At 36.2% G+C, this 15879-nt stretch overlaps 3 protein-coding genes across 6 annotated transcripts; 1 reads left to right on the forward strand and 2 right to left on the reverse strand.

Annotated features, from left to right (window-relative positions):
- Nucleotides 1-140: 140 nt before the first annotated feature.
- scnm1 (sodium channel modifier 1) lies at nt 141-5321 on the reverse strand. Of its 3 annotated transcripts, XM_008430888.2 has the most exons (9): nt 5233-5321; nt 4836-4909; nt 4260-4330; nt 4089-4177; nt 2988-3082; nt 2143-2243; nt 1920-2053; nt 1717-1810; nt 141-1625 (listed from the first exon to the last, which is right to left on the reverse strand). In XM_008430888.2, exons 2-9 carry the CDS (start codon nt 4860-4862, stop codon nt 1517-1519), a joined length of 720 nt encoding a protein of 239 aa, XP_008429110.1. In that variant the 5' UTR covers nt 4863-4909; nt 5233-5321; the 3' UTR covers nt 141-1516. The 3 variants fall into 3 exon arrangements, with proteins under 3 accessions (XP_008429110.1, XP_008429108.1, XP_008429111.1); XM_008430886.2 differs by lacking the exons at nt 4836-4909; nt 5233-5321 and adding an exon at nt 4484-4622; XM_008430889.2 differs by lacking the exons at nt 4836-4909; nt 5233-5321 and adding an exon at nt 4452-4544.
- lysmd1 (LysM, putative peptidoglycan-binding, domain containing 1) lies at nt 4896-7476 on the forward strand. 2 transcript variants are annotated; one of them, XM_008430885.1, is made up of 4 exons: nt 4896-4978; nt 5383-5451; nt 6085-6362; nt 6743-7476. In XM_008430885.1, the coding sequence occupies exons 1-4, from the start codon at nt 4964-4966 to the stop codon at nt 6924-6926; spliced, it is 546 nt and encodes a 181-aa protein (XP_008429107.1). In that variant the 5' UTR covers nt 4896-4963; the 3' UTR covers nt 6927-7476. The 2 variants fall into 2 exon arrangements, with proteins under 2 accessions (XP_008429107.1, XP_008429106.1); XM_008430884.1 differs by having other exon boundaries at nt 4904-5451.
- On the reverse strand, nt 7369-14912 carry tnfaip8l2b (tumor necrosis factor, alpha-induced protein 8-like 2b). The gene is made up of 4 exons (XM_008430883.1): nt 14824-14912; nt 14455-14523; nt 10735-11058; nt 7369-8983 (listed from the first exon to the last, which is right to left on the reverse strand). The coding sequence occupies exons 3-4, from the start codon at nt 11050-11052 to the stop codon at nt 8741-8743; spliced, it is 561 nt and encodes a 186-aa protein (XP_008429105.1). The 5' UTR covers nt 11053-11058; nt 14455-14523; nt 14824-14912; the 3' UTR covers nt 7369-8740.
- Nucleotides 14913-15879: the final 967 nt, after the last annotated feature.

Below are 15879 nucleotides of genomic sequence, written 5' to 3' on the forward strand. Positions count from 1 at the left end.
CAGAAATTAGCCGGCTGAGCTTGAGTTACCTTGTTCCAAATATAAGAACCAACTTTAAGAGAGCTGCACTTTAGTGAACCCAGACGTCTACAAACAGAAGCAGCTGCTAACCTGAGGATTTCAACCACTTCAGATCCTTATGCCAACTACTTTTTTATTTCCATAAAACATTTTTTTTTTGTCTTTGTACAAATAAGACCATGCATCACATCTGGCTTGTTATGATTTTGACACAATATTGTTGTGAATAGCATGATCCTCATGGAAACCTATACAAGTATTTCTGGAAATTATTAAACTAACAGTTTTACTGATCCTAATACATGTTCATCTTTGTGTTAATAAAGATGATCATTGAGGAAGAAAACGAACAGTGAATCAAACTAAGACATATTGACCCCCAATGAAACAAAATGTAATTAAAATGTATTAAACTAATCAAATTTAGCTCTAAAAATCATGCAGATAACAGAATTAGGTATTAGAGAATTAACTTTTAGAAAATAATCTGAATACTAAGTGTGGAAGTGGAAATGTCTACAGCTCGGATCTCAAACTTTGGAAACAGACATGATAACTGCTAATGGTTTAGCATAGATTACACTTACAATATGACAAATAACGATTTAAAGTTCGTTGAGCCATTAAATTTGATCATTTTGCTCCTGAACTCTTAAGTTATCCATTGTTGATTCCTATATGGATCCAGCAAGTTTACATTTTTTAAGCTAATTCACAATCATTTGACTTTATGCATGTGCTTGTTGAATGCCATTCTAGTAGAAGTAATAGTATTACTATACTATTTCCAGCAAGTGAAGTAGAAATAACTGTTGTGCATTTGGAAAGCCACAGAGTTTAACAGAAGAAGAAAAATGCTACATGTTCTGTATTTTTTAAACCATGAAAATGCCTGGAGGGTCAGTGACAGAACGGCTGTTATTGCTAAACAGAACTGACATTCTTAATGCACGGGTGGACTTGTGAAGTTAATGTGACTTGATACCTGATAGGAAGAAACCTAGAATGTATACCTGATATACTACTTTAAACACCCAAAGTAAAAGTAGATTAGAGTAATATGTATCAAAGAAACATAACACAAAAGTTATAAGTTATTTGGAGTTTATCTTGCGCAAACGTTTGCAACACTGTTTTCTTCCCGTTTCTCGTGACTTTATTTCACACCAGCAGGTTACGGCCCACAAAAACATGTCTGTTGACATGCAGGCGGTGCAGGTGAGTTGCAACAACTTGTCAAGCAAGACACTGCAGTCATAAAGGTTCAAAAGGAAAACAAAGACAACGTAGTTGCTTAAACAGCTCACTACAGTGGATGTGAAAAGAAAAGAATCAGAAAAGAAAAGCAAAACACTCTGATGGAAGACCAGAAAACTGTTTTGTTAGTTTCACAATGTCCTCACTGATGGGAGTTGTGGTTCTTCAAAACAGAATTGTTGCTCAAGCGTACCACTGTGGTACAATAAGGGGCATCTCACAGCTCTTTGTTGTGACACTAGCTTGTAGATAAGGGAACCAGAGGTGCAGGTTCTTCCTCATCCGAGTCAAACTCCACATTCTCGTCTTTGACCCACTGGCCGTTACGATCTTGCACCCACCCATCACTTAAAAAAAACAAACAACACATAATGAAATAAATGACAATCACTCTGCTGCTCTGCTATGGTTCCAACAATAAGAAAAAATGTTTTTCACCTTTTCAGTTTCAGATAGTGCTCCATTTCCCTCCTCCTCTGGGCTGTTAGAGGTTCTGCAGCTTGTGTTAATGCAGCCTGGTCTTCTGTTTCGACTAATAATGTTGATGACGATTCATCATATAAAAAAAATAAATAAAGACAATTGAATAACTTCAGAAATGAAACAAAATTAGCACATTAATTTCCAGTGAGAGACTTTACCTGCATTAGAGTCGTCATGGTTGCTTGCTGATGTTTCTGAAACTTCAGTTTTACAGGATGTAGATGGAGATTTGCTGTGTAGGTTTCCAGTGGCACCTGAGACAGTACTCATAGATCTTCTTTCAGGTTTTGTACTTGGAAAGAATGACAAAAACTATTGTTTAAATTCAGCTATTCTTTGTGTGAATAAAATAAAAGGAGACTGCACATCACACAGACACACCTGGTTTTTCTGTGGCAGCTGTTATACGGGACAGTCTTTAGTAAAGCATGATGGGTGAGCTTCCGTGTTTGTGCCAGTAAAGGAGCTGAACTGGAGGGTTCCTGAAAGTACAACAAAACTCTTTTTATTAAATTACATTCTCTCTTAAATGCTGCTATGAGCTCACTGAAGCAACCATTCTGGTAAATAATCTGCTGGCATGCAACATTCAGGCATCAAACTGCTTTAAAATGTATGGCAGAGTCAGAAGACATTCCCAGAGACACCACGTAACACATTTCACACAAAACATGATTTAAAAGTGTTAGCTCGTTGAGCTCATGATGTTTTTGATGATGATTCATTTGCCCTCTGGTAAATCTGACTACTGCCTACAGATTTCCCACACATCTTCATATGTCCCACGGTAATTATATTCAAAATGAATTCCCTGGAGTTTAACTGCTAAGCCTGGAGTAAATGACATAAATAAAAAGCTTTGCATATTCTTATGATTATTTTAACAATGTGACACATTTTATAGTTGCATGTTTTTTCAGCAACAGTAGGTATGCTTGTCAAGCAAAAACAACAATAGCATGTGAAACTGAGAAAAATGCTATAAAAATGTCATAGTTTCAAAGTTAAGCTTTAGAGCTCTATTCTTTTTGGAAAACTTAAATTGTTGCATTCAGGTAGATTATGTATCCTCCACAAACTGTTAAAGAGCATTTACAAGAATCATTAACACAAGGTCCCCATTTAACCCTAAGAGGCTTTGGCTGTTAAAGGAGGACCCAAACAGCATTAAGTCAAAATGCTATGGCTGAGTGGTGAACACAGTGAACATGGAGAAAACCACCAACCTGTTGTTTTTCTTCAGACTGGATATAGTTTTCATGTTGTCTTTTCGATACTTCAATCTTCAGCTTTGCTTTCTTGCCGTAGAATGTTTTCAATCCTGAAAATGCACCAGGAAAAAGAATGCAGCTTTCTAACAAATCAATATAATGAATTATAAAAACATTGACATTTACTATTCATTATATCAGTATAACTAAAATGAAAAAAAAAGAATAATATTTTTTAAGACTAGCTTTAGTAAATTGTTTTATAATTAAGTCAAAATTTATCTTGACTATTAAAATACCATATGAAGGTATTTTTCATTTATCAATAATGTAATAGGAGTTTCATTTAAATGTTTATCATTATAATGCTCCTTTAAAGTTGGACTTGCTCCTGGTGAGAGCTTGATACCGACTCCGTTTTAATATTTATGGACAAAATTTCTAGCTAATTTTCTTTTTACAGTATACTGCTCACCTTTGGCGACAGTATAAACAAAGTACTCCACAGAAGCTCAAGGTGGCCTACAATGACGGAATGAGGATGCTGCTCAGGATGCCGAGATGGACTAGTGCTAGTCAGATATTTATCGGTGTTGGGGTCTCCACTTTTCATGCTGTGCTGCGATCTCTTATGTACAGGTTCATGGGGAGGCTTTGTGTCTCTACAAACAACATTATCTTGTCACTAACAGATATCTCACAGAGTTCAGTTAGGTGTAAGTCCAAGATGTGGACTCACTGGCGATGTTGCCTTATGGCAACTCAGTGACTTGCTTTTGTGCTTGCTGTATTTAAATTTTTTATTACTGTGTTTTATTATTTTATTATTGTTTTTTCTTTTAGATCTTCATACTATGGACCTATTCTGCGTCTTTAATAAAGTAAAGTATAAGTATAAGTATAAGACGTTGTACAATTTTACTGTGTTAAGGTTTTGCACGATGGGAATTAAAAACTTTATGAAATGTATATTATTTTATTATCCCACAGCATACAAACCTGACAAATTAACATGCTAATCATAAATAATAATACAAAAAAAAAATCTCAAACCTGTTTTTGTAAAGGAATGAAAACATTGCTCCCTAAAGTGAATTTTTGTTTGGGAATCCTCACCTTCTAGATGCTTCTTTCCTTGCCTGTGAACTGTCAATATGTCTACTGTATCAAACACAGGACGGTAGGAGCATACAAGACAAGTGTATCTGAAAATCAAACAGACAGCGGTTACTACCAATTTAAATCCACTAGATTTCAGTTACAAACGCGTTTAAAGGCATAACTTACCTCCCATTTTTCATAAGAGCCGCTTCATCTTCCGGAATAAAATTAGACAAAAGGTCTGCCACACGACGTTTCTGGAAAACGTTTTAATAAATGTAACAAATATTTTAAGATGCTCGTCATACAACCGATACACTGTGGTTAGTAGAAGGATGCTAACTTTAACATTTAACGTCAGTTGCATTATATTCTTACCACAAGGGAAATCGTGTTAAATGAGCTGTTACCTTCAGAATATTGAGCTGACTTTTATCATCTCCTTCTCTTTTAAACGACATTATAAATAGAGCAGTAATCTAAAAACAGGTTTCAAAACAGATTAGCAAATAAGCTACTTCCGATAGCTGTGATGCGTTCACAAAAAAATTGTCAAATGGGTAAAAATCTAGTAACATTTGAGAAACGTTTATTAACATTTGAGTAACGCTTAATTACAAAACATTAATATATTAAATTACAATAGATAGTTCAGATACAAAAACGCAAATATTATTCAGTGCCTGCTTTAACTATAAGTATTAGTATGTTTTCAATCAATGCGTGTACGAACTCAAAACATAGCTACTTATTCCAACTGACCTGAATGCAGCGTTTGTGACGAATCATGTGACCAATCACTCAACACGGCAGCCATGGCAACACACAGCTGCTGCCTGCGTGAGATAGAAAAAAATATTATTTCTTACGGGTTCAGAGCAACTTTTCAAATGTTATATAGGCAGGTAAGGTTTGCATTTAACTAATGTTTTAATATAAATGATATATGGTTACTAGGTAGATTTAGCAACGTTTGTTCTTTGATATCGTAACAGGTTTTACAAAACAGAAACACGGTTTAAAGTAGATTAAGTGGACAATTTAGCCAACCTGGCTCATTAAACTGCCAGTTTAACATTTGAGCATACGTTCTAGTTGAAAGAAACCCGCTCTCTTATGAGGTTACCAAATGTAAAGTTCACTGGGAACTGTATTCTACCTCCATTCTGGCTGCTACCAACCCAAATGTTTCTGGAATATGTCCGGGGAGCGAGCGTCGTTGCCATCCGGGGGAGGCGGCCTGCTTCGCGGAAGCCGAGCAAGATCTTATGGCAGCTTAACTCGCTCTTCGCTTTCTCCGGTTCGCCAGAAACTCATTGAACACACAGTTAAACCAGGGGAGACACTTCAGGGTCTGGCTTTAAAGTATGGCGTGACTGTAAGTATTATGTACTGTTAAAACAAGAATGAAACGTTGAAATGACTGTCTGCCTTTTGTATTTTGGAAAACACAATGACAAAATACAGCACTTTAAGAACCTGTACTGGTGCATTTCATTACCTAACAAAATACCATCGTAAAGTTTTGTTTTTGTAAAATACAAACAAACTTTATGGATATGTTGATTACGTTTTCCAGCATGGCTTGAAACCTGTCTACCCTGTCAAGAGTAATAATTGTTTGTTTAATAGACATAGTGTTACTGATTCTCCAGCAAACTCAAACTGACTTAAATATTACTGAGGATATATGGAGTAATACAGAGACCCAATAAAGCCAATAGGCTGAAAGCTTTTGTTAAAAAAAACTGGGCTTGAGTGCATGCTGGATGAAATATGGATGTGCATTATTTTTTATAAGAAAATTATTTTTTAAATGTTATTATTTGAACGATTGAACATAAACATTTGACATATTTTGTATTTTTATGTAATCATAATTAGATGAATTTTGCTGTTTGAACTGAATTACTGAAATAAATTAATATTATAATCTATTGACATGCACCTGTAAGCTTTGATTAAATGTGATAAATATCTTCAAACCTGACAAAGAAAATATATTTTCCAGGTCGAGGTAATCAAAAGAGCAAACAGACTGTACACCAACGACTCAATATTCCTGAAGAAATCCTTGTCAATCCCAATCCTGTCAGACTTGAATGACCACAGCAATGGGGTAGATTCGTCTGAGGAAGACCATAAAGAAGGAAAGACAAACTGTGATACAGAGGATTATAGAGAACCTGAATCAGACCTCACTCCTAGAGATTTTTTGAAAAGACTGGATAACTCGATCAGCCAGTCCAAGGAGGCTGCAGCCAGAGGATGCAAAGACGCAGAGAAACGGTACTTTTGGTTACTACGTCTTTATACCATAACTGTTTTAAAGTGTCCCCATTTACTGAAAACAAATTTTATTTTAATGGTAATCTCATCAAAAAGGCACATTTCCATTCATGTACCATAGAACTACAATTTATTTTGTCAATATTGAACTTTGCAGCAGCACATTAATCATAAATTAGCAGATGCTAATTATATAAGTTGGCTAAGGTGATGTTGCAATGATTGCATGTGTGTGTGGTATCTGGAAATGTGCATTACCAGATACTTTAACAGTTAGACTTTGATAATATTTATAAAGTCTTTCCCAAAGTATATATCATTGATTCATTTCAGCTTTTCCTTTCATCTGTTTCTTTTTATCTTTTTTTTTTCTTTTACAGTGTTGCAGCCCTAGAAGCAGCTTGCTCAAGCACAACTTCAGACTGGCGTCCGTTAACAAGGTCACAGAGTGTTATTTCATCATCAAGATTTCAGCAGCAAGCCCAACTTGGGGCAGTCCCCCTCACTACCACTGAGCTCACCAAGAAGCTGAAAGAAAGGGAAGATGAGATCTTTGAACTGTGACATAATTTTGTTTAATGTCTTTCTGATGATTAAAAAACACTAGAAACACATAGTGAAGGGACTAGACTGCAGGTCAAGACATCAAAGGAAGGTGGAAGATCTCTACTAATAGTGCTGCTTTGTAAAATTTAAAAAACCCTTTTAGGTAGTCATTAACTAAAATTTGTTGGAGAAATGTAAAAATTGCACATATTTATTTGTGGGAACCTACAGTTTGTATGAAAAGTCTTTTTGTCTATCTGTTTGGCTTGTTCCTACAGAGAATAGGGACATGAGGATTTTGTCACATGATGCTTCAGTCATATGTCTGCGTATGGAAACGTAGCATTTTCCACTCCTGATCATTTCCCCAGGGATTGCAAATACTCATTCACTGTAGCAGTAAGAGCATAAACAGGTTGACATTGTTGCTAACACAAAAAAGAGACAAAACACAGAAATATGTTTTTAGGCTATTTTTAACAGCGTTTTTTTATTATTTGCCAGGACTTTGTTTTTCATTTTGTTATTTTATGTGATTCAATGTTTAATAAACTAATATTTGATCCTGCATTGCTGGAACATTTACAGTTTTAGTGCTTCTGTGAAATTTTACCCTATTACAAAAATGAAAAACTTCACATAGCCAGAAGAGACAGTTCCTTGCAAAAGTATAAATACATGATAAAAAGTGAACTTTTTCACTTTTTATCATGTTTCAAATGCAAACTTAATTTTTTTTATCATGATTTTAGGTTATAGGCCAACACAAAGTTCACAAGCTTTCATTAAGAATTTGACAAAGCAATATCACAGGGTTTGCATATCTCACTGGCCACTCTTCAATATATCAATTAAAAATTAAAAGAATATACCACAAAAGCAAACCTACAGAGATGTTGCAATACCCCTTAATTGACCATCTGGTTAAGGTGAGCATGTATGTGTGGCAGTATCATTCTGAGGGGATGTTTTTCTCTGACGTAAATCGGAGTTGACGGGAAGCAGGATCTAGCTATACAGAAATGCTGTGGAAGGAAAAAAAAAAAATATGCAGCAAAATTTTTTTTATAAAAAGTATCGAGTCAGGGGTCCTGCATACTTTTCATTTTTTGAAACATTTTGAAAACAAACCATTCACTTAATCACTGAGTACAACTTTGTGTGTATCTATAACCAAAGACTTCATAACAAGATTGTTGTAACATGAAAGGTGAAAAAGGTCAATAGGGGTGAATACTTTCCCATTGTCAATTTTTCAGTTTTATCAAATGTGGTTTGTGCAGTCTATGGCAGCAACTGCAATAACTGTTCCTGTAATTGTTATGCGGTTCCCTTTTTTTACTTGTATGTCCATCTCCATATTTCAGTAAGCAGTGCACTGTTTCTGTAGAATCACAGGTTAACCACCAGATGGCGGTGTTGCAGCACAGTGGCATCAGTCCATTTTTGTAAGACTCAACTGCTGTTTCATTCTTCTTACGCAATTGTACACAGCCCTTAGGTCTCAGCAAAGAAAAAAAATACAATCTCAAATATAAAACAACAATATTTTGGACCACTGATAACAGTTTAAATCTGTTGACGTTCAAGTTATTTTTCATGTACTTTACTTACACAGGATGTGTGTGCCCCCTCTGTACATTGTACAATTGAAATATCATTTCCCTGACTTCATCAGATATGTTCTCTAAAAGGGGAGCCAGATTTGTTTTCAAACCAGATGTCTTAAGTTGCCTTTTTCTCAGCAAAAGAGAAATTTTGTCCACCAGTCCAGAGTCTTAAGTGTGTGTTTCCTGTTCATCTCCCATTGTGTGAAGCATGTTCCTCACACGTCATATCGTCCCATCCTCCACCAGTTTGTCGAGTCCTTTGCAGATTTTAGTGAGGTTGGGTCTGAAGGGTCCGTTTGGGTCGTATAGTTTGGTCAGGAGCTGAGGGTCGGAGTAATGGTTGAAGACGTGGCTGATGCGATCATGAGATTTTGAGGTGAGGTGGGAGTTGACAAGCTTCAGCAGAAGATTCTTACACTCTATCAGGTTGTCCGACATCACGGTCTTATCAAAGGTAAAGTCCACCTGCATCAGTCAACAGATACATTGTTAGAGAGCTAACTCTTGTGCACAAAAAGTGAAATCTTTCTAGTATAACTTCATATTTGAAGTTCATTTCGAATTCAAAATTAGGAATATATATGGTTGTTCTCAAAAGTATACACATGTATTTAGAAAGGTTTTTGTTTTATTTGAAGTGAAGCTATGAGTAATTTCAAGCTTCTTTACACATAATAGAAGGTTAATCGTGCGGTTCAGGCAAAAAACAAGTCACTCTTTTAGAAGGACAACCTTTAATACTTTGTTAAACAACCTTTTGATTCTTTTACCATTTCACATAATGACTTAATATTTTCCCACTCTACCTGGCAGAAGTTCTGCAAACATATCAGATTGTCTATTCACATATTTTTAGTTTCTTCCAAAACTTCAGTATTCCTCTCATGACACCATTTTATAGTCTGCTATCACTATGATCCTGAAAAAAATAAAATGTTCATCTTTCTCACAGACTCCTGCAGAATTTTGTGTCAAAAAATGTAATTCCATCTGAGGAAAAGTAACCCCAGACAATGGTGATACTGGGGTCAGTTGTTTTTGTATCAAACTTTTCTCTTGGAATTGTGGCTTAAGATTCAAATTGTGTTTTATTAGCGCATAATTCTAGTGCACATTCTGCCATAGCTTGAAGAGACTTTAGTCTGTCATGAATAATTTGTTTGGAATTAAAAGTATCTTGTTTTAAAACTCTGCCCTTTACTCCAGACATGTGGAGAATATATGAAATTTCTATAACGCAGCTAGCGCTTGACAGAAATTTATGCAGGTCTGTCAGTGGTGGTGTTGACATTTCAAAGCCTCCTTAATTACATTTCTCTTGGTCTGTGTTGTTTTTATTAATATTTGTGAAACATTGAGCTTCTGTGATGTCAGTGTTGTCCCATGTTTTACTGAGGACCATCTTCTCTGTTGAATTTTTTGTACATTTCATTTGATTGATACCTCTTTTACAAAGTGATTGTAAACTAATATGTCTTTAAATAATGACTTCAACAAAAAGAACACATATTAGAAAATGTCAGTAAAATCCTAATATGATAGTTACAATTTAAAGTTAAACAGACGTCAAATAGTTGATGTGAGTTGTCAACCAAACAAAATTAGGTGCAGAAATGTAATCAAACGTATTAATTTGAGTTTATGTCGCCAGATTATGAGTACATTTTTGAATTTTTTTAACGTGTTTTCCAGTTGAATTATACATCATATGTGTAATTTTATGTGTAGACTACATCATAAAAATCTGATATTTTAACAATATGTGTGTATTTTTGAGAGCAACAGTACAAATAGCAATGGAACATGAATTGTATTTACATGCTTAGACTCAAATGCCCCTAATATTTTATGGTAATATCAGAATTTAAGAAAAAGTAATTCAAATTGAAATTTAAAATCTGTTATTTTCTTGTCATGTGCATTGAGAACAACTCACTGAAATTAGTATTCTCAAATTCTTTCAACCTACTTTATGTTATCAAAACAGTTTGTGTATAAAGCAGGTTTGAGAGTTGTTACTCATGTTTTTTACCATGAAAACATCAAGCAAGAAGTTTATGCTTGATGTCTGCTTCTTGTTAACATATTTGAAGTATTTGGTATGTATAAAGCCTTTTTTCATAATCAGTTATAAACAAAATGTTTATTTCTATGAGCTGGATCTGTAAAGGCTGCATGTAGTTTGCATATTGTGTTGTTAGTATCTGGAGGTTTACCTCATAGAAGCTGATGGCTGTCATGGCTCCTGTATGGAGCTTCTTCTTAAATTCCTGAGCTAGTTTTAGTTCCTCGTCACTGAAACAGTTGTTTCTAAACAGCACACCAATCTTGACAGCGATCTTGATCAGGTTTTTAATGACTTTCTGAGCTGTTCCTTTATTTCCTGTGTACTCCTTGGAAACCCGGTACAGTTCATCCAGTATTTCACTAGTGGTATCGTCAATAAATCTTTGGACGGTGCTTTTGTTGGCCATGCTGCTGAGGATCTTCTTCTGTGCCTTCATGGCCAAATCCTTGGAGTTGAATGCCTCCATGGTTGCCTGAATTATCAGAGAAAACGAAAAGCATTTTACTCATTTGTTTATCGCCTTAAATATCAACAAAGTCATTGACTGCTCTGCTTGAGAACATTTCAGCTTAATGATAGAATGGTTTAAAGTCAAGTTGCAGAAATTAATTACAGTTTCTCTTGGAAGAGCTTGCGTATGTCAATCTATTGTTTTCACTTTCTATATACACCTTTTACTACACGATAGAAAACTCTACTTTACCAATGAAATAACATTATCATCAATTTTCCTGAAATAAACATAAAATTCTTTACATTTATCTCCATGAAAGATGTAGTTATAGTCAGTTAAGAGTTTGGTTATTTAGATTTAGCAAAACTAAAACCCAATGTATTTTGCTATTATGCAACAGATCTACTGCTCTACCACATTCATCTGCTTACTTTGTTAGAATAGCTCTCTATATTTGTGTATGCATTGTGGAGTCATGATAACAAAAGGGAAAGATACCATCAAGAGACTTAGCAGAGACTATTAATTTTCCACAGAGGTTTTAACCTCACCTAGCATCCAACATAGAGAGCCCCCCAAGGAAACCATCAGCATGAACACAACACATCCTGACAGAACTGCTAAATATGTTTTTTATCCTTTTCAATATCATCTAGCTGAAACTATTCATTTGAAACAATTTGTTTAATCATAATTTAAAAAAAATAAAAATAAAAAAGTAACAAACTGAGTACATATTGGGGACACCTGATATTTATCTGTTTTTCTTATTGAAGACAGCTGCAATTAAAAAATGTTGAAAGTAAAACCTGTTCAAGGACCTTAAATAGTTTAAATTTATGTTTCTTTGCAGGTAACTTAATTGTGGACATGCATCAGTTTTGCTTAGTTTCTATCTCTTTGTGATCCTATGTGTTTAAGACGGAATCTGCACAGAGAACAAACATCCAAAGATGGCATTTTGTGTTAGTACATGTGTAGAAGTTCACTGTGTCCACAATTTAGAGTCAGTCTCCTTATATCTTTAAGTGCATGTTTCTCCACTAACTCCCATTTCTTGCCTGTGTGGGCAAGTATTTAACAGTACCTTCAAGGCTGCATAGCTGCGACAGGTCCATGCGTGCAGTTTTAACATTGCATCAGTGCTAGGGCAAGAACGGAAAGAGTGGCACACTGTACTAAGCTGTTGACTTCAGTACTGTGGTTCGGTGCAGACATCAGCTACTCTGATAATGTAACATCCTGTGCATTAGCAGCGACTTGTGGCCCTTTACCTGCGATCTAAATGGCTTACTGATGGCTGCTTTATTGCATTTCTCTTGTCCCTCTTTGTGTATATTAGATGGTGTTTTGTAAAACCTGATGTTTTCTAGCTATAATCATGAAGGGTCAGCAGTAATTGAAGAAACAGTCCAGTCACATTAAGTGTTTAGTTGATGAAACCATGCATGTAGTTACTATCCCTATCCTGGTGTAAAATTCATAATCTTGGTTTCATTTACATGCAGAATCATCCATTTTGTACAAGTGTTACATTGCTAATAGCTGGCTTTGTTTCAAATGCTTTGGGATCCCTGTGGAGAATTGAAAAACATTCATTAGATTAATTTCCCTGAACAGTGATAATAGAAGTGGAGCACTGTGATAGCTATTTAAGATCTGTGCTTCAATCTCATTTATTTGCTGAAAAGACTAGAGGGATTTGAGAGACGTGTGCAGTGAGCGGTCATCAGCCAGTTTTTCACATGCTGCAATCTCCATCTTTTTAGTTTTTACTGTTTCTACATTTTTCTTTTTTTGAGGATCTCTGAGGTTGTTTTGAGAGCTTTAAGGCATTTCTGTGTTACAGTACAGCACTGGAACAGAAAAAGAAACACCTTTCTCTAATGGACAATGCTGAGCAGCAATTTGTTGGTACAATTGGATAGAAGAGGGCCTTTGAGGATTTATCAGTCTGTTTGTTGGCATTCGCCAGGGAGTGGCTGCATTACATGTTCAAGTGTTTGTTTCCCTTCTTGATGCCTGTTGGGATTGATGAGTGTGTGCAGTGCTGCAGGGATAACAACAATAAGCAGAGGTGGAACCATCACCCATAGATAAAGTTTTGATGTATTTCTGAATTATTCTAGCAGACAGGCAGTGAAGAATATAGCAGCTGGGCCTCATGACCAGTCAAAGCAAGAGTAGTGAACAGTGGGGCCATCAAGGCAAGCAGTGGAGGTAAATATTTAGCATTCCTCAGATGTCTCCAGCATTGAGCTACAGTGTTTGGGTGCATGTATGAACCTGTGTGCATCAGGAAGTTCATGTCTGTAAAAAAAAAAGTACTCTCAGAAGACTCAGATGACACCTCTTTGATTCAGCCAAAATCCATTTTACTTTCTTTCTAGAAAGCAAACATGTTTTTTAGTTTAACTTCAATGTCATCAGCATCATTCATGACTGCCACCAGGACTAATGAAGGAATGAAGTCTGTAAAAGTGAAAAAGTGACCACCTAAACCACCTCACAGCCTGAGTTCTTAACAAATACATACCAAAAACAAGGAACCCATTTTTGGAAGGTTTATCACTGTGTTAGAATGGTGAATGTTGTAAACAAGGAAATGTTCTCCTGTCATCAACCAGGGAACGTGAAATAATAACAATAATAATGAAGATTCTTAGCATGAAAGCTGAGCCTTTTGCCTGGATGAGTTGTCACTTCACTGCACAGACCTCTAGTTTGAGCTCCTTCTTTTCACTCAAACTGTTGAATAACTTTATCTTTTGTTGAACCACCTACATAATGTTTTTTTTTACAAATTAATTTAAAAATTGTTTTATTTTTAATGTAGATTCATACTATACTTAGATGAAGATGGCAGACAAGAAAGGGTTTTGAAATCTTTCAAATGTGCATATTGCAGTATCTCTTTCAAAATTGCACAACCTTTCGAGCAGTTGCAGTTTCAGCCTTCCTCACATCTGCACTGAACGGGAAGCGAAACAGAGCAGTTAGCTCAGTATTTGTCCTATTTGTGTGAGTTCCACAGTTTTACCCTGAAACCTGTTGCTGTCTTTAGTAGTATCTTATAACCTTCAACAAATCAAAACCAGCCAGTTACGTTGCCAAAGTCCACTTCCTCGAGATTTCGCTCTCAGCCTGTACAAACAAAAATGTGAGCTCCATATGCTCCTGTCAGTGTAACTTGTTGCAGCATGACTGTGTGCGAACAGATCTCTCAACTTGTACTCAAGATGGGGAAGTGGAGAGAAGTCGCTCAGTTTCCAGTCATCCCTTGACTGAGTCTGTCTTTGCTCATTGCCAGTAATATCACAGTTGGTCTGAACTGATTTGAAAGTTATTGAACGTAAAAAGATAGCTTGGTTTTCATTATTTTACCAGGAAATGAACACAGCAGAAATGTCTTACCTGAGTGTTTGCTGAGTCCCCCTCCCTCCTTGTGTGTCAGATGTCTCTCTCCCGCTGCTCTGTGTATCACTTTGACAGCACAGGCAAGTTAATTTAGCAAAGTACCTTCATCTTAACCAACAAAAACACCAAAAGCCATAAAAACAGCCCTCCTGCAGCGCTTCTGTCAGTTCTCACCACCCTGTCTTAAGATAATGTTGAGTTTTACTTCCTTAAGGAACTAAATTGCTATGACACACCCCTCCGCGTGTGTATGAGTCTCTCTCTCTCTGTTTCTCCCTCTCTTTTCTCACTGGCCTATCTGCTGTTTTGCTTTGAAATTCAAATTCAGACTCTCAAAACCTGTATTTCTCTCCTGCTGTTGCTCACCAAAACTTTGCAGCTCTCACTTGATGCCTGTGTCTGACCTCTCTGCTGACGTTGTGCCTCTTCTTGTTCTGACGAGTAGAAAACGCTCTGAAAGAATTTGCCAATGATCCTGTGATGCAGTCGATTGAAAGGGGAGCGGCTTAACCCCCTTTGTGTGTACACACCTTTGGTGGAATGTAGCTTCTGTCAGTGTTGCAAAGCACCATGGTGCTCCCCATGTGTCCCTTTTTGGACGTAGAATCAAAACAATGAGCAGCCATAAGCCTGTCTTCAAGTGCATGCACAGTCCAGGCTCAACAGCTGGATCCAAATACAGTCGGTAAAGATTTTATACTTAATTTTATTTAAAATAAAACAGTCTAAAAATTATGTAACATTCTAGCCATTCGCATCTGTTTATTTTAATTCAAAAGCTACACATTTATAGCAATTTGTGTATTTTTACTCTTGTGTCACAGTTAGTATTTTTGTGTTTGTTGTTTATTGGAGATGGAATTATAAAAATACATTTATAAACATCAAATATCTACATGTAGTTAATCTTTACTCTGAAACTATTTCCTATGGAATAAACTAACATTTTATAAAATCTGTGAGGCTATATTCACTGCTCCTATGAAGTCATACAATTTATAGCTAAATCTTTCTTATGAATTAGGTTTTCTTTGAAGTTGTCAGTCTTATCTAATTTAGATACATATATAGAGGATGTTACTGAGCTAAATTCAGCATAGACTGCTAGATTTCACAACAACGAGGCATTCCGTTTTAGCTGCTACAGCAAACATGTCCGCCAGCCTGAAGCAGTGAAATGAGCCATTGTCAAATCAGGAAGTATCCCACCACTTCTAGATTTGTGTTTATCTGTGTGCGTTTGAATGACAAACAGCTGCACTCAAGGGCTGTTGGCTGCAATTCAGACTATTCACTAAAAGACATGTCCACTGAACAGTCACACATGTTAATTGTTGTCAGATGTTAGGGGTTAAAGGGCACACGAGAGTCAGGGTGGATCGAGAGGAGTGTCCGGACATGAATCAGCCCACCAGCGCACCG

This window comes from Poecilia reticulata, linkage group LG16 (genome assembly GCF_000633615.1).
Source record: "Poecilia reticulata strain Guanapo linkage group LG16, Guppy_female_1.0+MT, whole genome shotgun sequence".
Taxonomy (NCBI): domain Eukaryota; kingdom Metazoa; phylum Chordata; class Actinopteri; order Cyprinodontiformes; family Poeciliidae; genus Poecilia; species Poecilia reticulata.

Bases quoted from the DNA above. Each gene is read 5' to 3' on its own strand.
- scnm1 (XM_008430886.2), bottom strand. From the start codon at position 4,534: ATGTCGTTTAAAAGAGAAGGAGATGATAAAAGTCAGCTCAATATTCTG. The intron at 3,083-4,088 runs GTGAGGATTCCC...GTGCATTTTCAG, and splicing joins AGGAAAGAAGCATCTAGAAG to GATTGAAAACATTCTACGGC. The intron at 1,626-1,716 runs GTGAAAAACATT...GTTTTTTTTAAG, and splicing joins CACTATCTGAAACTGAAAAG to TGATGGGTGGGTGCAAGATC.
- lysmd1 (XM_008430884.1), top strand. From the start codon at position 5,272: ATGTCCGGGGAGCGAGCGTCGTTGCCATCCGGGGGAGGCGGCCTGCTT. The intron at 5,452-6,084 runs GTAAGTATTATG...TATATTTTCCAG, and splicing joins CTTTAAAGTATGGCGTGACT to GTCGAGGTAATCAAAAGAGC. The intron at 6,363-6,742 runs GTACTTTTGGTT...TTTCTTTTACAG, and splicing joins TGCAAAGACGCAGAGAAACG to TGTTGCAGCCCTAGAAGCAG.
- tnfaip8l2b (XM_008430883.1), bottom strand. From the start codon at position 11,052: ATGGAGGCATTCAACTCCAAGGATTTGGCCATGAAGGCACAGAAGAAG. The intron at 8,984-10,734 runs GTAAACCTCCAG...TGACTGATGCAG, and splicing joins CAGCCATCAGCTTCTATGAG to GTGGACTTTACCTTTGATAA.